The 23,731-nt window shown below is 42.9% G+C and overlaps 2 protein-coding genes and 1 long non-coding RNA gene across 3 annotated transcripts; all 3 read left to right on the top strand.

Moving 5' to 3' along the window:
- Positions 1 to 3,344: 3,344 nt before the first annotated feature.
- On the top strand, positions 3,345 to 5,591 carry LOC124113403 (multiple epidermal growth factor-like domains protein 10). The gene is made up of 3 exons (XM_046473733.2): positions 3,345 to 3,417; positions 3,812 to 3,916; positions 4,090 to 5,591. The coding sequence occupies exons 1-3, from the start codon at positions 3,357 to 3,359 to the stop codon at positions 5,589 to 5,591; spliced, it is 1,668 nt and encodes a 555-aa protein (XP_046329689.2). The 5' UTR covers positions 3,345 to 3,356.
- Positions 5,592 to 5,996: 405 nt separating this feature from the next.
- Positions 5,997 to 8,972, top strand: LOC125378005. The gene is made up of 3 exons (XR_007219978.1): positions 5,997 to 6,029; positions 6,666 to 6,762; positions 7,344 to 8,972. It is a non-coding gene; the product is annotated as an uncharacterized LOC125378005 (long non-coding RNA).
- An 11,368-nt stretch (positions 8,973 to 20,340) lies between these two features.
- LOC125384462 (multiple epidermal growth factor-like domains protein 10) lies at positions 20,341 to 22,708 on the top strand. The gene is made up of 3 exons (XM_048403806.1): positions 20,341 to 20,461; positions 20,869 to 20,973; positions 21,147 to 22,708. The coding sequence occupies exons 1-3, from the start codon at positions 20,401 to 20,403 to the stop codon at positions 22,706 to 22,708; spliced, it is 1,728 nt and encodes a 575-aa protein (XP_048259763.1). The 5' UTR covers positions 20,341 to 20,400.
- Positions 22,709 to 23,731: the final 1,023 nt, after the last annotated feature.

Here is a 23,731-nt window from a genome sequence, read left to right as displayed (position 1 = left end):
ATTGCTGGAACCCGTCGGAAGACGCGTTGTGGACAGCCATGTATTGCTGAAATATGTCGGAAGACGTGTGGGCAGCCAGGTATTGCTGGAATCTGCCGGAAGACGTGTTGCGGACAGCCAGGTATTGCTGGAACCTGTCGGAGGACGCGTTGTGAACAAGCAGGTATTGCTGAAATATGTCGGAAGACGTGTGGACAGCCATGTATTGCTGAAATATGTCGGAAGACGTGTGGACAGCCAGGTATTGCTGGAATCTGTCGGAAGACGTGTTGAAGACAGCCAGATATTGCTGGAACCTGTCGGAGGACGTGTGAGGACTGCCAGGTATTGCTAGAACCTGTCGGAAAACGCGTTGAGGACAGCCAGGTATTGCTGAAATCTGCCGGAAGACGTGTTGAAGACAGCCAGGTATTGCTGGAACCTGTCGGAAGACGCGTTCAGGACAAGCAGGTATTGCTGAAATCTGTCGGAAGACGCGTTGTGGACAGCCATCTATTGCTGAAATCTGTCAGAAGACGTGTGGACAGCCATGTATTGCTGAAATATGTCAGAAGACGTGTGGACAGCCAGGTATTGCTGGAATCTGCCGGAAGACGTGTTGCGGACAGCCAGGTATTGCTGGAACCTGTCGGAGGACGCGTTTTGAACAAGCAGGTATTGCTGAAATATGTCGGAAGACGTGTGGACAGCCAGGTATTGCTGAAATATGTCGGAAGACGTGTGGACAGCCAGGTATTGCTGGAATCTGTCGGAAGACGTGTTGAAGACAGCCAGATATTGCTGGAACCTGTCGGAGGACGTGTGAGGACTGCCAGGTATTGCTAGAACCTGTCGGAAAACGCGTTGAGGACAGCCAGGTATTGCTGGAATCTGCCGGAAGACGTGTTGAAGACAGCCAGATATTGCTGGAACCTGTCGGAAGACGCGTTGAGGACAGCCAGATATAGCTGGAATCTGTGGAAGAAGTGCGGTCGCTGCAACTCAAATGGTTTCTGTCACTTTGCGTCTATGTCGAATCATATTAACATAGAGATGTATGAAATGGGTAACCAAATGAAGACGAGCATGAAGATGCATAACGTATTACGATTTGCTGATACAATGGGTTGCTGTAGACATGATGCATTGTATGGTATTTTATAGAAAACATGTTCTGTTCTTGTATCTTCTGGGTTTCTTGGGTAGGGGAAAAGTCAATTATTGTTATAGCCCCCACGTGTGTAAATACTATAGGTATACCTTTCACATGGGTACATGATTTTAAGTTTGTATTTAAGAAATTACAATGTTACAACGTTACGGGGAACAACATCGTTTATATAGACATGCATGTTACAATGTTGACGGGGACAACATGGTGTATATAGACATGCATGTTACAATGTTGACTGGGACAACATGGTGTATATAGACAAGCATGTTACAATGTTGACGGGGACAACATGGTGTATATAGACAAGCATGTTACAACGTTGACGGGGACAACATGGTGTATATAGACATGCATGTTACAACGTTGACGAGGACGACATGGTGTATATAGACATGCATGTTACAACGTTGACGGGGACAACATGGTGTATATAGACAAGCATGTTACAACGTTGACGGGGACAACATGGTGTATATAGACATGCATGTTACAACGTTGACGGGGACAACATGGTGTATATAGATATGCATATTACAAGGTAAACAGGTACAACATGGTGTATATAGACATGCATGTTACAATGTTGACGGGGACAACATGGTGTATATAGACATGCATCTTACAACGCTGACAGGGACAACATGGTGCATATAGACATGCATGTTACAACGTTGACGAGGACGACATGGTGTATATAGACATGCATGTTACAACGTTGACTGGGACAACATGGTGTATATAGACATGCATGTTTCAACGTTGACGGGGACAACTGGGTGTATATAGACATGCATGTTACAACGTTGACGGGGACAACATGGTGTATATAGACATGTATGTTACAATGTTGACGGGCACAACATGGTGTATATAGACATGTATGTCACAACGTTAAGAGGGACAACATGATGTATATAGACATGTATGTTACAACGTTAAGAGGGACAACATGGTGTATATAGACATGCATGTTACAACGTCAAGAGGGACAACATGGTGTATATAGACATGTATGTTACAACGTTAAGAGGGACAACATGGTGTATATAGACATGCATGTAACAATGTTGACGGGGACAACATGGTGTATATAGACATGTATGTTACAACGTTAAGAGGGACAACATGGTTTATATAGACATGTATGTTACAACGTTGACGGGGACAACATGGTGTTTATAGACATGTATGTTACAATGTTGACGGGCACAACATGGTGTATATAGACATGTATGTTACAACGTTAAGAGGTACAACATGCTGTATATAGACATGTATGTTACAACGTTAAGAGGGACAACATGGTGTATATAGACATGTATGTTACAACGTTGACAGGGACAACATGCTGTATATAGACATGTATGTTACAACGTTAAGAGGGACAACATGGTGTATATAGACATGTATATTACAACGTTAAGAGGGACAGCATGGTGTATATAGACATGCATGTTACAATGTTAACTGGGACAACATGGTGTATATAGACATGCATGTTACAACGTTGACGGAGACAACATGTGTATATAGACATGCATGTTACAACGTTGACGGAGACAACATGTGTATATAGACATGCATGTTACAACGTTAAGAGGGACATCATTGTATATATAGACATGCATGTTATAATGCTGACGGTGACAGGATGTAGTTGGGCATGAATCACACTTTATGTATGCCATAGACAGGCAATGTATTTGTCCTTGTTTGCTGTATGTAACGTAAAGGGAAATAGAAAATATGATTCACTCGGTCACTGTGTAGCTCTGCAAATGTGCCATCCTAGTCCTGCTCGTAACACCACGTAAACAGGTAAAGTAATGTTTCTAAAATTCATTTGAAAAGACATAATCGTTTTATATCTCGGATCATGTATAAGGACAGTCGCACATGAGGGGTGTCAAACACCTGCTGTCATCAATGCAATAACAGGAATTGTCTCAGCGAGTATATTTCTTCATTTGCCCATAACACATGACCCTGTGTCGAGAAAACGTCACCAGAATAAGCCATGTTTAATGCCAGGAAATTAATGCTCAATGACAAGCTCATTTGGAGTTATTAGTTCTTTTATGTTTGTGTTTTAAGATAGATATAAGCAATTTTATTTGAGGTAACTATCCCTTTGTGGACTTTGATATGCTTCTGTAGGAAACCTTCTTGTCGACTACAGGTTCAAGGATTGACGCATTCAACCATGTGTCACCACAACACCCTCCTTCTGGCAATGTGCGGGCTGGCTCTCACACAATGTACTGGTGAATATATTAAACACCTATCCAACGTATATATTATATAACTGACGCATGTTCGCCGTCACACATGGCATATTTTGAATACACTTGGGCAAACTTTGAAGTATCATAGTTATAGCAGTGGTTAAATGTCCGACATGTCAATAAGATATGAAAGATGTGCTAACTAATCAGTGGTTATGGTAGAGTTTTTATAGTGAATCATGAAGTATTAAGGTTTAGTAGGGTATCAGGTCCGAACATGGAAAGAAGTTATCTGGGATAAGTGACCTCTCCAGTTTAATTTGCAACATTATTTCATCTTTAGATCAGGCCTGAGAAAATTAAATAAAAACCTCGTCCATTCACGCGTTTAATCTTGGAGACAATAACGTTCGCACTGACTTCATTGTTGCAGCCTTTCCACCGTGCCAGGATAGACATTCAAGTTGTAGAGAGTGGAACTGTCTTCAGCCAGGTATAGACACTATCTGCAAGAAGACATGCGGCCTTTGTCCAGAAGGTGAGAGGCAAATCTAAGGGAAGACAGCTGAACTGTTCTCATATCGATAGAGAGTTCTGTGCAATATTCTCAATATTTATACGGTCCATTTATCAACAGCCTTTTCCCTTTATCTAGTGTTTGTTTTAAGCGACCTGATTATCATAGTTAATATTGAAACATACTTTCCACAGAGTGCAGATCGGGACATTTCCAGGATGGCTTATCGTGCAGACAATGCAAGGATGATGTCGATGTACAGTCAGTCGAATACAAAGATGCATGTGGTGTTCCCTGTAACCAGAGCCACACGTGGGGTGCAGACTGTCTTACTCCATGTAGTACAGGATGCAGGAATGAAAGATGTCACCGGTGGAAAGGGCACTGTCTGCAAAACTGCCTGCCAGGTTACTACGGACCTGGATGTGATTTAACTTGTGACAAGTGCAGGCGGTGTGGAGACGGTGTTGAGACATGTGACAATGAGGGGAGGTGTCTGTGTGGCTGCAAGAGAGGAGGACGAGGAAACAAATGTGAGCAAAACTGTCCAAACTGTGAAATGTGTACAGGAAAAAACTGTACATGCAAGGCTGGATTCCACGGAGAAGGCTGTACCGCTCCCTGTCCCCTGCACTGCCTCTATAACGTATGTGGTCTGGAAGGAGAGTGTACACGGGGATGTGAAGTAGGGTGGTATGGACGTTTGTGTGAAAAACAGTGCAATAAATGTGTCAACGGACCATGCTCATTGAACGGGATATGTACATCCGGGTGCAGAAGGGGATGGTCTGGTGACAAGTGTGACGAAGCCTGCAATGTCAACTGTGAGGACGAACTGTGTTATCGTAACGGAACCTGTGAAACATGCAAACCCGGTTTCCATGGAGACCAATGCAACATCCCCTGCAGCAGTCACTGTAGTAACCAGAGATGTGACCGGAGTGGAACTTGTGAATCTTGCAGAGTTGGAAACTTTGGGGAAATGTGTGAGCGACATTGTGGGTCCAACTGTTTGAATCATGCCTGTGAAAAAATGTCAGGAAAGTGTATCCAAGGCTGTACCACAGGCTGGTACGGAGATACGTGTCATCTAGAATGTCCCGACCAATGTGCCTCAGAGTCCTGCCACAGAGAGACTGGTTCCTGTAAGTCTTGTATGCAGGGATTCAAAGGCTCCCACTGCAACGCTTCTTGTCCACAGTTCTGTTCTAAATGTGAACAATATATTGAAAAATGTCTCTCTTGTCAACAACAACATTTCGGCAAGATGTGTGACAAACTTTGTTCATCCGGATGTAATGGAGGCACACGTTGCCACCAAACTGGAATATGTTCACAAGGATGTATTGGAACTTCCTATGGCCATTACTGTAACAATTCGTGCAGTGATCACTGTGTCAATAGAAACTGTCATACAGTTAACACTGATGTAGATACGCCCCAATGCACTGAGGGGTGTGAAGACGGATGGTGGGGTGACTACTGTGAGAACACGTGTCCACAGCACTGTGTGAGATGTGACAGACATCATGGCCAATGCCTGGAGTGTGAAGCCAACAGATACGGCGAGTCCTGTAACTTGACCTGTAACACTGCCTGCCTGAAGTCGCAGTGTAACATGACAGGAGTCTGTATAAACGGGTGTGAGGACGGGCGGTACGGAAGACAGTGTTCTGAAATAGGTGAGGTGAGGTGAGGTGAGGTGAGGTGAGGCGAGATTGGGTTTAACGTCGCGTCCAAGATTATTGCACTTATATAGCGACGTGCATGCACGTGTGTGTGTGGCTGCTTGTACTAGTCCGGACTGATGCCGATTTATAGTGCTAGCCCACTGAGATACCATGCCGCAATACCCCACTAAGACACAGTATCATGACTCCGAGCCGAACAGCCCTTGTTTTTGCCCCTTAATGCCGAGCGCCAGACAGGGTAACAACAAGTACCATCTTTTAACGTCTTTTGGTATGACGCGGCGGGGATCGAACCCCGTACCTTCCGATCTCCGGGCGGACGCTCTACCATTAGACCATGGAGGCGGTCTGTTCTGAAAGGTGCCCCATGATGTGCAACACATGTCAGTATGATGCTGCCTGCCTTACTTGTCCTGATGGCTGGACGGGAGAACACTGCAATGGTAACAAACGTACTCGCATATAAACACTTGTATTGGTTATTTATAATTGAACGCCATAACAACTCACTATGTAATCCCTAGTGGTGGTTCCACGTAAGAATGTGTCCCCAGTGATGTTTGTTTCATGACGACTTACCGGATTGGTTCGTCAAGTACGGCGACTTACAGCTTTTATAGCGTGTCACCGTACCCAACAACTCGAGTCATTGCAACAGGGAACTCATTCAACAGATTCTGGCACAGGCCTTGATTGTTGTGATAGATTAGCACTAACGTCTTACTTGTGTGTTATTTCACTCATTATGGAAACGCTTAACGTCAGCTAAATATTGTCATGGAAATGGGTTTTCGTAATAGTTACCTGGGGGCAGTTGTGGCCGCAGTTTTCTGTGCAGAGTTGCCTCCCGTGGGCACGCCAGAAACCTTTGATCGTGGGTTCGCATCCCGATTCGCCCCGATTATGTTTCTATGTTTGTCAGCACCATATCCATGCTTGTGGGTTTCATCGAAGTGGTATCCCTTCGGGCTTTCGTCCATCATTAAGCGGATACGCCGTGATATAAACTGGAACACCGTTCAGCTTACTCACCCACTCACTCGTAATTACCTTTTTGCGTCCTTTGTCCGTATTTTCAGAACAAAGTTCACATCGTCGCCAGATATGGATCCTTTCTGCTGCGGTTGTCGTTTTGGTCTCTATTGTTATCATCATGGCCGTGCTCTTCCTTAAGCGGTAATAGTACATTTCTGAAACGATTGGGAATAAATATTTGAATAAAAATAAATTGGAAATTTAAACTTTGACAGTAACTACACTTGTTAATAAGAGCTAAGGGGTGGTCGGGTAGCCTTGTGGTTAGCCGTTCGCTCGTCACCCTGAAGACCCGGGTTCGATTCCCGACATGGGAACAATGTGTGAAGCCCATTTCTGGTTTCCCCCGAATATTGCTTGAATATTGCTAAAAGCGGCGTAAAACAAAACTCACTCACTCACTCACACACTAACGCTGGTATTTATACGGTGTTGTCGTGATTGTCTAATGTGCCGTAATTCCAAGTGCTGAGTTGCGTTCCTTAGTACCGCTAGAAACCTATGATCGTGGGTCCGAATCCCAAATTCTCCCTGATTATGTTTCAATGTGCTCAAGGTAAATTTCTTAGAATTTCTTATAGAGGTCATCTTTTATTTAAAATTTTAAAAACTTATATTTAGTTGATCGGAGAATGCAGGCGGGCACTGTATTAAATACCATACATATGCGTGTTAATTTGCGCTTCTAAAACTAGTATTTCTTTGTTATTTGTAACTTGTAGGTACGTAGTGAACGGTTCAGCCGGGATATACATGTCACCTGTACAAAACGATCTGGAATCAAGATCCGATGATATCTCGCTGGAAGAGCTTGGTGGGTCACGTGACAGTGATTACCGACATTATGAAATGATTCAATCATCGGCTGGTACAGATGAAGATGACGATTCGCCTGATGTAGTTGAAGCTGCAGATCAGAGACGCTATGAGACGCTGGGGCCATCCGATGACGCCACACGGTACACACATCTGGTGTCATTTGTTGATTAGATTCAGGCTTGATTGAAATACATTCTGTATGTGTATATGCTGGTTGTATAGCTTTGCACTTTAAAACTTTAAAAAGTAATTGGTTGCATGGATGTGTCGTGTAGTGTATTATAATTACAAGATTTCTCTTTTTAGCGAGCAGATTACGTTTGTGCAAAGTGTGACACAGCAGTTAGAGCAGTTAGAAATATGCTGCTTTGTTTGGTTCGTTACTTGGCGTGTGTACAGTTATCTCCCTTACACTGCATTTGCTTAAACTGGAACTTCCGGTTTCAATCAAATATCCTCCTGGTTTCAGTGTGGCTGGTTTGGGGATATCGACTTCCTTTCTGTTTGCTCTCTCTTGTATCATATACCCTGTGATAAATCACTGAACTATTCAGAAAATATATTTACCCTTCTTTACAACTATTCACAATTCTACATGTTGTGAACCTGTACACAACACGTTATTCTGTACAAAATGACACTGGCTTGTCCAAACACGAGGCGCTGTATAATCCTTAGTTTTTTGTCAGCACTCTGTAACTAATCTGTCAATGCAGTGTCATATACTGTCAATTGTTTCAGTCAATGTATTGTTACCTGTTACTCACATTTTGATAATTGTGTTCTAATATTTATGTTGTCCAATGACATCCATGTTGTTGTCAAGGAAATCCGAATGATGTGTAATCTGAATGAGTTAGAGATAACGCCGCTTTGAGCAGTATTCCAGTTATATCACGGCGTGTCAGCTTGATGTGGGAAGCGATGCAGGACGTTTACCACTGTGGTGAAACCCCAAGCACGGTATGGTGCTGACAAACCCGGACACGGGACGAGCCCAGATTCGAACCAGATTCTGGCGTGCCCAAGGGACGCAACTCTGCACAGCATGTAGGAGCCAGTCTGGACTTCCGACCTACGCCTGACATTATGCCATTATGACTCAGACATCCAACAGCGTTCTCCCTTTAGGTCTTGTACAGTTATCTCCCTTACATTGCGCCTCCAAACAGATATAGAATTTTGGTTGTCAAATTATCTTTCATTTTTGTTTTATTATGTGGAGTTTATCATGGATGTTTGTATAGTATCATTATCGTTTTCTTCGGGCTTCCCTTCAATCGAATTCTTTTTCATGAAATGCTCTGAGGCCACAAATATTTTAGAAACTTCGATGTACCCTTCATGTTGCTCACAAATCCAAATGTTTCATGAGCTTTAAACGCTCTTCTGTGCAAAATGACACTGGTTGCCCAAACACACATGTTCAATCCCCATGTTATTGTTTATTGTCGGACTCGGGTATATCTGTACATTGACCTCTGTACTGTGTATATATGCGCAGCTTATGTAAATAAAATGTCCGTGAAGTCCCCATTGTCTGCTTTGTCATCAATTACTGTATACACAGAAAAAGCACAGTAAAGTTCTAACTCTCAGGCACAATTTAGTAATAATTAAATAAGTGGAGTAAGATTGAACACAGTTTCAGGCCATAACTGATATTCGTGCTTTTCAAAACTCCGTTATAAAAACATACATACATACATACACACACACACACACACACACACACACACACACACACACACACACACACACACACACACACACACACACACACACACACACACACACACACACACACACACACACACACACACACACATACATACATACATACTAACGGGATCGGTTGGTCAGGCTCGCTGACTTGGTTGAAGCATGTCATCGATCCTAATTGCGTGGATCGATGCTCATGATGTCAATCACTAGATTGTTTGGTCAAGACTCGATTATTTACAGACCAACCCCTCTAATTTAGTCGCCTCTCATGACCAGCACGAGACTACTGGGACCTAGTCTAACGTGGGTCATAACAGCGACTTTGGAAATGAATATCGAAACAGTTTCTTACAGTCTGTACAGCTAAATGAACATAAGCGACAAAAACAGTTACATGTTCATAAGCATATTCATTACTACAGAAGAAGACTACTACCTTGTACGATTCCGACTATATCAGAAGTATGGTTCCGACTGTATCCTATGAATCACTATAAAGAAGTTATGATACCGGGTGTCCTGCCCCGTCGGTAGCACCTACACTCTTTGAAATTTTCGTAGAAAGACCATGTTCGATTGTATCTCAAAAGTTGTGAAATGTCGGCACCAAAGGCTTGAATATTGCGCGGCATAAAGGGTCAATTGACCATTGGCAAGTTGAAGTCATCCCTCTTGTCATACAGTCTTGTGGAGAGTTTTTGTCACACTGAATCTGAATGCATAGGGGGCGGACGGGTAGCCTAGTGGTTAAAGCGTTCGCTCGTGACGCCGAGGACATAGGTTCGATTCCCGACATGGGTACAATGTGTGGAGCCCATTTCTGGTGTGCCCAGTCGTGATATTGTTGGAATATTGCGAAAAGTGGCGGAAAACCAAACTCACTCACTCACGCACTGAATACATAGATCTAAATATGAAACAGATGAGTTATTTTTCACTGGTTTCTTTTATTTCAAGTTCAGTTGGGATCAGAAGGGAATTGGTTATCTGATGGTTATTGAACTATATAAGATCATTGATAAACCTGAAGCTAAAGTTCAACTTCTTGGTCTAATTCCCTTGAATTTAATTTGCCAATCTGAGCAGACATTCCGATTCATAATCATTAAGAAAAAGATCAATAATGAGGGTAGCACAACCGGGAGGCCTACTTCTTGCCTAAATGTCTTAGCCCAAATGTTACATTTATGATGTCAATGAGGATGTTCAGCATTGCACATTGTGTTTTCTCTGTAAACTTCAGATGACATTGGCTTTCATTTTTTACAAATTGTCCTGAATTTCTGAAGATAACTATGTAACTATATCTATTATCGCCATGTTTGGTAACAAATGCCCAATGGATCAAGGAATGAAGTATTCCCTTAAATTTGGGATAGCGGTGTACTAAGCTGAAAAATTTAATGTTTTGACAGAATTGAACTTTTCTGAGATTGCCAAAAAATCAGGCAAATCATTTAAGCTTTTGAGAATTCACATGGTATTATTTCAACCTGTCTCAAATATTTTTGTGTGTGAATTTAAAGAAAGTTCTTCCTTGATTTTTTAGCGATTGTGGTTAATCTTTGAAACAGGAATTTTATTGGTACATTTGCTTGACAGTAATATATCTCTCTCTTTCTACGGATTTTTATGGAACTTTGGAATCCAGTAAATAGGATTGGACATGTCGTGAGCCACCAGGTAATAAAGTAGCGCTCTGGGCGTGGTTCAGGGTGTGGATTTGGCGAATAACATACGTAAAGTTGTATCCACATTAACACCCGTGCATTACCAGTGTTCAAACAAGCATTTCAAATTCAATTGTACCTTCATTTATTAAATTATGAATATACCCTTGCGTAAACTGTATTCATATTGAGAACTTGCTACATCAAATAAAAGTTGCTAATATAAACATTTGCGTTAATTCACATTCACTGCACATTAATCGGATTTATTTCAATCCTATTTTTGCATATACTCTTTTTAAGCTACCAGGAACATTTGTTATGCAACTGCAGTCGATTATCCACCCTTAGTTTCAAACCCTGTTACCCCGAAATGCCGGATTATCGAGTGTGCTGGGTCTTTTTTTTCACAGTAACCTATATTGTCTCTGATAGGTACGTGTGCTTGCTTGTTTGGAAACACGCAACCTCGAAAACAATTTTGTTATCTTATTTGAAATCCCCGGATAGAATGACCAAGTAACCGCACCTTCCACGGGCGATTCAAATCTAGGGCTTGCTACGTGCTCTACGTCTCACTTAACCAACGACAGTAGCCGACAATATATCTTTGTGTGTTTCTCGAGCATGGCAGTCGTAATGCATAGCACCGTGTGTGTCCACCATTGGCCTGAATGACGTCATGACACCTCCTGTACATGGCACCAAGAAGCCTGAGGATGACACTTTGTGGAATGGCAGTCCATTCTTCCTGAAGAACTTGGCGTAATTGTTGCTGATGCTGTGGCCCAGGTTGATGCAAACGCAAACGACTGTCTACCTCATCCTAATGATGCTCCATTTGGTTGTGATCGGATGACCTTTGAAGGCCACGACCAGTACGTTTATATTCCCATGGCTCTCAGGAAACTAGTACACTCTTGGCTCTCAGGAAACTAGTACACTCGTGGCTCTCAGGAAACTAGTACGCTCGCGGCTCTCGGGAAACTAGTACACTCGTGGCTCTCGGGAATCTAGTACATTCGTGGCTCTCGGGAATCTAGTACATTCGTGGCTCTCGGGAAACTAGTACACTCGTGGCTCTCGGGAAACTAGTACACTCGTGGCTCTCGGGAAACTAGTACACTTTTGGCTCTCGGGAAACTAGTACACTCGTGGCTCTCGGGAAACTAGTACACTCGTGGCTCTCGGGGAAACTAGTACACTCGTGGCTCTCGGGAAACTAGTACACTCGTGGCTCTCGGGAAACTAGTACACTCGTGGCTCTCGGGAAACTAGTACACTCGTGGCTCTCGGGAAACTAGTACACTTGTGGCTCTCGGGAAACTAGTACACTCGTGGCTCTCGGGAAACTAGTACACTCGTGGCTCTCGGGAAACTAGTACACTCGTGGCTCTCGGGAAACTAGTACACTCGTGGCTCTCGGGAAACTAGTACACTCGTGGCTCTCAGGAAACTAGTACACTCGTGGCTCTTGGGAAACTAGTACACTCGTGGCTCTCGGGAAACTAGTACACTTGTGGCTCTCGGGAAACTAGTACACTAGTGGCTCGTGTGCTGCAGCGAATGTCCTGTTTCGAGTGTGAAGGACCCGGATGTCGTGAGTCTAGGCTGATGTGGTGATACGGGGTCTCTCTTGAACGCTCACGTTTAGTAGTATCATGTCGCTGACATCGTACCCAGAGTCGGGAAATTGTGCTACGGGAAACATTCATCTCTCTTGCCACTGACGTATCTGATCCACCAGATTCAAGTCTTCCAACAGCGATATTTCTCGCATTATGTTTTACTTTTGACATGATGATTTACAAAATTCACTTCGTTAACGGAATGATAATGATATTTGAAAACGACATGTGTCTTAAACTTCCTAAGAAACCGGTGACAAATTCCCTGACTTGAAAGTTTTTTTTCATTTTCCCAAGAAATCCAATCATGCAAATGTCAAAGGTCATCAATATTAGGAAGGAAAGACAATAAAACCAATTGGTGACAATTAATTAGAATGACAAAAACGTGCGGACGTATTTACGTGTAGCAGTTCATATTGGTAAATGTTTCAGTCATGAAGTTTACTGGCTGTATTCACTATACTATGAGTGAGTGAGTGAGTGAGGTGAGTGAGTGAGGTGAGTGAGTGAGTGAGTTATCACCGAAACCATCGCTCCTAATTGTAATAAAGAAGTTGTTCGTCCATATGTCTCATCCTTACTCATTCCAAATTCAGAAACATATTCTATCATAAACTGCAGATGGCAAAACAGTACCAGTAATAACTTTTTTAGTGCTGCAATTAGGCCATTTACAAAAATGCCCAGTGAACATAGTTCACAGGAGCTAATGCATTGCACACAACCGGACATGTCATATTGGTGGGAGATATGAGTATTTCATGCTTGCAGTTCCTTTTTATTCTACTTCTTTTTAACGATTTATAGATTCGCATGTTCGTCACATATAAGGTTACAGCTACATATGTGTATCCTTGCAATCGATGCCATTTTGTTCTTTTTAGAACAGGTACTACCCCACAGATTTGAGATGCTTGTACATAGGTGGGTCCTGAGGGGGGTCGAGGGGGTCCGGACCCCTCCCCTTTTGAAAACCAAATGTAGGATGTTGTAAGCAGAGGGGGTTTTGATATTTTGGATCCCTCCCTTTTATAAATGCTGGATCCGCCCTTGGGCATACTTGTTACTGGAGATCAGACAGTAAGTCAGTAAAAGGAGCGATGGCCAGAACGATTTCCACATTTAGGAAGGTAGATACGTGTTGCTTCAGCCATATCATGACTTAACAGAAGGCGCAACTGGAAAAGAACAGAGCGTCGTTCTGCCAGGTATTGCTGAAATTTGTCGGACGACGTGTTGTGGACAGCCAGCTATTGCTGAAATCTGTCGGAAGACGTTGTCGACTGTCAGATATTGCTGAAATCTGTCGGACGACGTGTTGTGGACTGCCAGGTATTGCTGAAATCTGTCGGAAGACGTGTTGTGGACATCAAGGTATTGCTGAAATCTGTCGGAAGACGTGTTGTGGACAGCCAGATATTGCTGAAATCTGCCAGAAATCGTGTTGTGGACAGCCAGATATTGCTAAAATCTGTCGGAAGACGTGTTGTGGACAGCCAGGTATTGCTGAAATCTGTCGGAAGACGTGTTGTGGATAGCCAGCTATTGCTGAAATCTGTCGGAAGACGTTGTCGACTGTCAGATATTGCTGAAATCTGTCGGACGACGTGTTGTGGACTGCCAGGTATTGCTGAAATCTGTCGGAAGACGTGTTGTGGACATCAAGGTATTGCTGAAATCTGTCGGAAGACGTGTTGTGGACAGCCAGATATTGCTGAAATCTGCCAGAAATCGTGTTGTGGACAGCCAGATATTGCTAAAATCTGTCGGAAGACGTGTTGTGGACAGCCAGGTATTGCTGAAATCTGTCGGAAGACGTGTTGTGGATAGCCAGCTATTGCTGAAATCTGTCGGAAGACGTGTTGTGGACAGTCAGCTTATCCTGAAAACTGTCGGAAGACGTGTTGATGACAGCGAGATATTGCTGAAATCTGTCGGAAGACGTGTTGATGACAGGCAGATATTGCTGAAATCTGTCGGAAGACGTGTTGTGGACAGTCAGGTATTGCTTAAATCTGTCGGACGACGTGTTGTAGACAGCCAGGTATTGCTGAAATCTGTCGGATGACGTGTTGTGGACTATCAGGTATTGCTGAAATCTGCCGGAAGATGTTTTGTGGACAGTCAGCTATTGCTGAAATCTCCTGGAAGACGTGTTGTGGACAGTCAGCTATTGCTGAAATCTGTCGGAAGGCGTTTTGTGGACAGCCAGGTATTGCTGAAATATGTCGGAAGACGCGTTGAGGACAGCCAGGTATTGTTGAAATCTGTCGGAAGACGTGTTGAGGACAGCCATGTATAGCTGGAATCTGTGGAAGAAGTGCGGTCGCTGCAACTTAAATGGTTTCTGACACTTTGCGTCTATGTCGAATCATGTTAACAAAGAGATGTTTGAAATGGGTAACCAAATTAAGACGAGAATGAAGATGCATAACGTATTACGATTTGCTGATAAGATGGGTTGCTGCAGACATGATGCATTGTATGGTATTATATAGAAAACATGTTCTGTTTTCATGGGTAGGGGATAAGTCAATTATTGTTAAAGCCTCTACGTGTGTAAATGCTATAGCTATACCTTTCACATGGGTACATGATTTTAAGTTTGTATTTAAGAAATAACAACGTTGACTGGGACAACATGGTGTATATGGACATGCATGTTACAACGTTGACTGGGACAACATCGTGTATATAGACATGCATGTTACAACGTTGACGAGGACAACATGGTGTATACAGACATGCATGTTACAACGTTGACGAGGACAACATGGTGTATATAGACATGCATGTTACAACGTTGACTGGGACAACATGGTGTATATAGACATGCATGTTACAACGTTGACTGGGACAACATCGTGTATATAGACATGCATGTTACAACGTAGACAGGGACAACATGGTGTATATAGACATGCATGTTACAACGTTGACGGGGACAACATGGTGTATATAGACATGCATGTTACAACGTTAACTTGGACAACATGGTGTATATAGACATGCATGTTACAACGTTGACGGGGACAACATGGTGTATAAAGACAAGCATGTTACAACGTTGACTGGGACAACCTGGTGTATATAGACATGCATGTTACAACGTTGACGGGCACAACATGGTGTATATAGACATGCATGTTACAACATTGACGGGGACAACATGGTGTATATAGACATGCATGTTACAACGTTGACGGGGACAACATGGTGTATATAGACATGCATGTTACAACGTTGACTGGGACAACATGATGTATATAGACAAGCATGCTACAACGTTGAAAGGGACAACATGGTGTATATAGACATGCATGTTACAACGTTGACAGGGACAACATCGTATATCTAGACATGCATGTTACAACGTTGACTGGGAAAACATGTTGTATATAGACATGCATGTTACAACGTTGACGGGGACAACAGGGTGTATATAGACATGCATGTTACAACGTTGACGGGGACAACCTGGTGTATATAGACATGCATGTTACAACGTTGACAGGGACAACATCGTATATCTAGACATGCATGTTACAACGTTGAATGGGACAACATGGTGTATATAGACATGCATGTTACAACGTTGACTGGGACAACATGGTGTATATAGACATGCATTTACAACGTTGACGGGGACAACATGATGTATATAGACATGCATGTTACAACATTGACGAGGACAACATGGTGTATATAGACATGCATGTTACAACATTGACGGGGACAACATGGTGTATATAGACATGCATGTTACAACATTGACGAGGACAACATGGTGTATATAGACATGCATGTTACAACATTGACGGGGACAACATGGTGTATATAGACATGCATGTTACAACATTGACGGGGACAACATGGTGTATATAGACATGCATGTTACAACATTGACGGGGACAACATGGTGTATATAGACATGCATGTTACAACATTGACGGGGACAACATGGTGTATATAGACATGCATGTTACAACGTTGACGGGGACAACATGGTGTATATAGACATGCATGTTACAACGTCAAGAGGGACAGGAGGGTGTATATAGACATGCATGTTACAACGTTATACAACATGGTGTATATAGACATGCATGTTACAACGTTGACGGGGACAACATGGTGTATATAGACATGCATGTTACAACGTCAAGAGGGACAGGAGGGTGTATATAGACATGCATGTTACAACGTTGACGGGGACAACATGGTGTATATAGACATGCATGTTACAACGTTGACGGCGACAACATGGTGTATATAGACATGCATGTTACAATGTTGACAGGGACAACATAGTGTATATAGACATGCATGTGACAACGTTGACTGGGACAACATGGTGTATAAAGACATGCATGTTACAACGTTGACTGGGACAACATGGTGTATATAGACATGCATGTTACAACGTTGACGGGGACAACATTGTGTATATAGACAAGCATGCTACAACGTTGACAGGGACAACAGGGTGTATATAGACATGCATGTTACAACGTTGACAGGGACAACATGGTATATATAAACATGCATGTTACAACGTTGACTGGGACAACATGTTGTATATAGACATGCATGTTACAACGTTGACGGGGACAACATGGTGTATATAGACATGCATGTTACAATATTGACGGGGACAACCTGGTGTATATAGATATGCATGTTACAACGTCAAGCGGGACAGGAGGGTGTATATAGACATGCATGTTACAACGTTAACAGGTACAACATGGTGTGTATAGACATGCATGTTACAACGTTGACGGGGACAACATGATGTATATAGACATGTATGTTACAACGTCGACGGGGACAACATGGTGTATATAGACAAGCATGTTAAAACGTTAACTGGGACAACAGGGTGTATATAGACACGCATGTTACAACGTTGACGGGGACAACATGGTGTATATAGACATGCATGTTTCAACGTTGACTGGGACAACATGGTGTATATAGACATGCATGTTACAACGTTGACGGGGACAACATGGTGTATAAAGACATGCATGTTACAACGTGGACGGGGACAACAGGGTGTATATAGACATGCATGTTACAACGTTATACAACATGGTGTATATAGACATGCATGTTACAACGTTGACGGGGACAACATGGTGTATATAGACATGCATGTTACAACGTCAAGAGGGACAGGAGGGTGTATATAGACATGCATGTTACAACGTTGACGGGGACAACATGGTGTATATAGACATGCATGTTACAACGTTGACTGGGACAACATGGTGTATATAGACATGCATGTTACAATGTTGACAGGGACAACATAGTGTATATAGACATGCATGTGACAACGTTGACTGGGACAACATGGTGTATAAAGACATGCATGGTACAACGTTGACTGGGACAACATGGTGTATATAGACATGCATGTTACAACGTTGACGGGGACAACATGGTGTATATAGACAAGCATGCTACAACGTTGACAGGGACAACAGGGTGTATATAGACATGCATGTTACAACGTTGACAGGGACAACATGTTGTATATAGACATGCATGTTACAACGTTGACGGGGACAACAGGGTGTATATAGACATGCATGTTTCAACGTTGACTGGGACAACATGGTGTATATAGACATGCATGTTACAACGTTGACGGGGACAACATGGTGTATAAAGACATGCATGTTACAATGTTGACGGGGAAAACAGGGTGTATATAGACATGCATGTTACAACGTTGACGGGGACAACATGGTGTATATAGATATGCATGTTACAACGTTGACGGGGACAACCTGGTGTATATAGACATGCATGTTACAACGTTGACGGGGACAACAGGGTGTATATAGATATGCATGTTACAATATTGACGGGGACAACCTGGTGTATATAGACAAGCATGTTACAACGCTGACGGGGACAACATGGTGTATATAGACATGCATGTTACAACGTTGACGGGGACAACATGGTGTATATAGACATGCATGTTACAACGTTGACAGGGACAACATGGTGAATATAGACATGCATGTTACAACGTTGACGGGGACAACATGGTGTATATAGACATGCATGTTACAACGTTGACGGGGACAACATGGTGTATATAGATATGCATGTTACAACGTTGACGGGGACAACATGGTGTATATAGACATGCATGTTACAACGTTGACGGGGACAACATGGTGTATATAGATATGCATGTTACAACGTCAAGAGGGACAGGAGGGTGTATATAGACATGCATGTTACAACGTTAACAGGTACAACATGGTGTGTATAGACATGCATGTTACAACGTTGACGGGGACAACATGATGTATATAGACATGTATGTTACAACGTCGACGGGGACAACATGGTGTATATAGACAAGCATGTTACAACGTTAACTGGGACAACAGGGTGTATATAGACATGCATGTTACAACGTTGACGGGGACAACATGGTGTATATAGACATGCATGTTTCAACGTTGACTGGGACAACATGGTGTATATAGACATGCATGTTACAACGTTGACGGGGACAACATGGTGTATAAAGACATGCATGTTACAACGTTGACGGGGAAAACAGGGTGTATATAGACATGCATGTTACAACGTTGACGGGGACAACATGGTGTATATAGACATGCATGTTACAACGTTGACGGGGAAAACATGGTGTATAAAGACATGCATGTTACAACGTTGACGGGGACAACATGGTGTATATAGACAAGTATGTTACAACGTCGACGGGGACAACATGGTGTATACAGACATGCATGTTACAACGTTGACGGGGACAACATGGTGTATATAGACAAGCATGTTACAACGTCGACGGGGACAACATGGTGTATATAGACAAGCATGTTACAACGTCGACGGGGACAACATGGTGTATATAGACAAGCATGTTACAACGTCGACGGGGACAACGGGGTGTATACAGACATGCATGTTACAACGTTGACGGGGACAACATGGTGTATAAAGACATGCATGTTACAACGTTGACGGGGAAAACAGGGTGTATATAGACATGCATGTTACAACGTTGACGGGGACAACATGGTGTATATAGACATGCATGTTACAACGTTGACGGGGAAAACATGGTGTATAAAGACATGCATGTTACAACGTTGACGGGGACAACATGGTGTATATAGACAAGCATGTTACAACGTTGACGGGGACAACATGGTGTATATAGACATGCATGTTACAACGTTAGCTGGGATGACATGGTGTATATAGACATGCATGTTACAACGTTGACGGAGACAACATGTGTATATAGACATGCATGTTACAACGTTAAGAGGGACATCATTGTATATATAGACATGCCTGTTATAATGCTGACGGTGACAGGATGTAGTTGGGCATGAATCACACTTTATGTATGCCATAGACAGGCAATGTATTTGTCCTTGTTTGATGTATGTAACGTAAAGGGAAATAGAAAATATGATTCATTCGGTCACTGTGTAGCTTTGCAAATGTGCCATCCTAGTCCTGCTCGTAACACCACGTAAAAAGGTAAAGTAATGTCTCTATAATTCATTTGAAAAGACATAATCGTTTTATATCTCGGATTATGTGTAAGGACAATCACACATGATGGATGCCAAACACCTAGTGTCATCAATGCAATAACAGTAATTGTCTCAGCGATTATATTTCTTCATTTGCCCTCAACACATGACCCTGTGTTGAGAAAACGTCACCAGAATAATTCATGTTTAATGCCAGGAAGTTAATTCTCAATGTCAAGCTCAGTGGGATCTATTAGTTCTTTTATGTTTGTGTTTGAAGATTGATATAAGCAATTTTTTTTTAGGTAACTATCTCTTTGTCGACTTATGATATGCTTCTGTAGGAAACCTTCTTGTCGACTACAGGTTCGAGGATTGACGCATTCAACCATGTGGCACCACAACACCCTCCTTCTGGCAATGTGCGGGCTGGCTCTCACACAATGTACTGGTGAATATATTAAACACCTATCCAACGTATTTATCATATAACTGACACATGTTCGCCGTCACACATGGCATATTTTGAATACACTGGGGCAAACTTTGAAATATCATAATTATAGCAGTGGTTAAATGTCCGACGTGTCAATAAGATGTGAAAAGATATGCTAACTAATCAGTGGTTATGGTAGAGTCTTTATCGTGAATCATGAAGTATTAACGTTTAGTAAGGTATCAGGTCCGAACAAGGAATTAAGTTATCTGGGATAAGTGACCTCTCCAGTTTAATTTGCAACATTAGTTCATCTTTAGATCGGGCCTGAGAACATTAAATAAAAACGATTTAGCACCTCATCGATTCACGCATGCTTAATCTTGGAGACAATAACGTTCGCACTGACTTCATTGTTGCAGCCTTTCCGCCGTGCCAGGATATACATTCCAGTTGTAGAGAGTTGAACTGTCTTCAGCCAGGTATGAACTCTTTCTGCAAGAAGACATGCGGCCTTTGTCCAGAAGGTGAGAGGCAAATCTAAGGGAAGACAGCTGAACTGTTCTCATATCGATAGAGTGTTCTGTGCAATATTCTCAATATTTATACGGTCCATTTATCAACTGCCTATTCCTTTTATCTGGTATTTGTTTTAAGCGACCTGATAATCATTGTTAATATTGAAACATACTTTCCACAGAGTGCAAGTCGGGATATTTCCAGGATGGCTCCTCGTGCAGACAATGCAAGGATGCTGTCGATGTACAGTCAGTCGAATACAAAGATGCATGTGGTGTTCCCTGTAACCAGAGCCACACGTGGGGTGCAGACTGTCTTACTCCATGTCGTACAGGATGCAGGAATCAAAGATGTCACCGGTGGAAAGGGCACTGTCTTCAAAACTGCCTGCCAGGTTACTATGGACCTACATGTGATGTAACTTGTGACACGTGCAGGTCGTGTGGAGACGGTGTTGAGACGTGTGACAATGAGGGGAGATGTCTGTGTGGCTGCAAGAGAGAAAGACGAGGAAACAAATGTGACCAACAGTGTACAAACTGTGAAATGTGTACAGGAAATAACTGTACATGTCAAGAAGGATTTCGGGGTGTGTTGTGCACAGAGACCTGTGTGAACTGTCAGAGTTGTAATGGAGACAGTTGTACATGCAAGGCTGGATTCCATGGAGATGGCTGCACCGCCCCCTGTCCCCTGCACTGCCTCTATAACGTATGTGGTCTGGAAGGAGGGTGTACACAGGGATGTGAAGTAGGGTGGTATGGACGTTTGTGTGAAAAACAGTGCAATAAATGTGTCGACGGAAGTTGCTCATTGAACGGGATATGTACATCCGGGTGCAATAGCGGATGGTCTGGTGACAAGTGTGACGAAGCCTGCAATGTCAACTGTGAGGACGAACTGTGTTATCGTAACGGAACCTGTAAAAGATGCAAACCCGGTTTCCATGGAGACCAATGCAACATCCACTGCAGCAGTCACTGTAGTAACCAGAGATGTGACAGGAGTGGAACTTGTGAATCTTGCAGAGTTGGACACTTTGGGGAAATGTGTGATCGACATTGTGGGTCCAACTGTATGAATCATGCCTGTGAACAAATGTCAGGAAAGTGTATTCAAGGCTGTACCACAGGCTGGTACGGAGATACGTGTCATCTGGAATGTTCCGACCAATGTGCCCCAGAGTCCTGCCACAGAGAGACTGGTTCCTGTAAGTCTTGTATGCAGGGATTCAAAGGCTCCCACTGCAACGCTTCGTGTCCACAGTTCTGTACTAAATGTGAACAATATGTTGAAAAATGTCTCTCTTGTCACCAACAACATTTCGGCAAGATGTGTGACAAACTTTGTTCATCCGGATGTAATGGAGGCACATGTCACCACCAAACTGGAATATGTTCACAAGGATGTACTGGAACTTCCTATGGCCATTACTGTAACAATTCGTGCAGTGATCACTGTGTCAATAGAAACTGTCATACAGTTAACACTGATGTAGATACGCCCCAATGCACTGAGGGGTGTGAAGACGGATGGTGGGGGTACTACTGTGACAACACGTGTCTACAGCACTGTGTGAGATGTGACAGACATCATGACCAATGCCTGGAGTGTGTAGCCAACAGATACGGCGAGTCCTGTAACTTGACCTGTAACACTGGCTGCCTGAAGTCGCAGTGTAACATGACAGGAGTCTGTATAAACGGGTGTGAGGACGGGTTTTATGGAAGCAGGTGTTCTTGAACATGTCCCATGGTGTGCAACACATGTATATATGATGGTGCCTGCCTTACTTGTGCTGATGGCTGGACGGGAGAACACTGTCATGGTAACAAACGCATTCGCATATAAACACTTGTATTGGTTATTTATAATTGAACGCCATAACAACTCACTATGTAATCCCTAGTGGTGGTTCCACGTAAGAATGTGTCCCCAGTGATGTTTGTTTCATGACGACTTACTGGATTGGTTCGTCAAGTATGGCGACTTACAGCTTTTATAGCGTGTCATTGTATCGTCAACTCGAGTCATTGCAACAGGGAACTCATTCAACAGATTCTGGTACAGGCCTTGATTGTTGTGATAGATTAGCATTAACGTCTTACTTGTGTGTTATTTCACTCATTATGGAAACGCTTAACGTCAGCTAAATATTGTCATGGAAATGGGTTTTCTTAATAGTTACCTGGTTGCAGGTGTGGCAGCAGTTTTCTGTGCAGAGTTGCTTCCCGTGGGCACGCCAGAAACCTTTGATCGTGGGTTCGCATCCCGATTCGCCCCGATTATGTTTCTATGTTTGTCAGCACCATACCCATGCTTGTGGGTTTCATCGAAGTGGTATCCCTTCGGGCTTTCGTCCCACATTAAGCGGATACGCCGTGATATAAACTGGAACACCGATCAGCCCACTCACCCACTCACTCATAATTACCTAAGAAAATTTTTTGCGTCCTTGTCCGTATTTTCAGAACAAAGTTCACATCGTCGCCAGACATGGATCCTTTCTGCTGCGGTTGTCGTTTTGGTCTCTCTTGTTATCATCATGGCCGTGCTCTTCCTTAAGCGGTAATAGTACATTTCTCAAACGATTGGGAATAAATATCTGAATAAAAATAAATAGGATATTTAAACTTTGACAGTAACTGCACTTCTTAATAAGAGCTAAGGGATGGTCAGGGAGCCTTGTGGTTAGGCGTTCGCTCGTCACGCTGAAGACCTGGGTTCGATTCTCGACATGGGAACAATGTGTGAAGCCCATTTCTG

This window comes from Haliotis rufescens, unplaced genomic scaffold, assembly GCF_023055435.1.
Source record: "Haliotis rufescens isolate VD_foot unplaced genomic scaffold, xgHalRufe1.0.p SCAF_1, whole genome shotgun sequence".
Lineage (NCBI taxonomy): Eukaryota > Metazoa > Mollusca > Gastropoda > Lepetellida > Haliotidae > Haliotis > Haliotis rufescens.
The sequence above is the reverse complement of the archived record's forward strand: the minus strand, read 5'-3'. Positions and strand labels throughout refer to the sequence as shown.

What these genes read in the sequence shown, in the direction of transcription:
- LOC124113403 (XM_046473733.2), top strand. Translation starts at nt 3,357, where the DNA reads ATGTGTCACCACAACACCCTCCTTCTGGCAATGTGCGGGCTGGCTCTC. An exon ending in GGCTCTCACACAATGTACTG is followed by an intron (nt 3,418 to 3,811) that starts GTGAATATATTA and finishes TCATTGTTGCAG; the next exon opens with CCTTTCCACCGTGCCAGGAT. An exon ending in ATGCGGCCTTTGTCCAGAAG is followed by an intron (nt 3,917 to 4,089) that starts GTGAGAGGCAAA and finishes TACTTTCCACAG; the next exon opens with AGTGCAGATCGGGACATTTC.
- LOC125384462 (XM_048403806.1), top strand. Translation starts at nt 20,401, where the DNA reads ATGTGGCACCACAACACCCTCCTTCTGGCAATGTGCGGGCTGGCTCTC. An exon ending in GGCTCTCACACAATGTACTG is followed by an intron (nt 20,462 to 20,868) that starts GTGAATATATTA and finishes TCATTGTTGCAG; the next exon opens with CCTTTCCGCCGTGCCAGGAT. An exon ending in ATGCGGCCTTTGTCCAGAAG is followed by an intron (nt 20,974 to 21,146) that starts GTGAGAGGCAAA and finishes TACTTTCCACAG; the next exon opens with AGTGCAAGTCGGGATATTTC.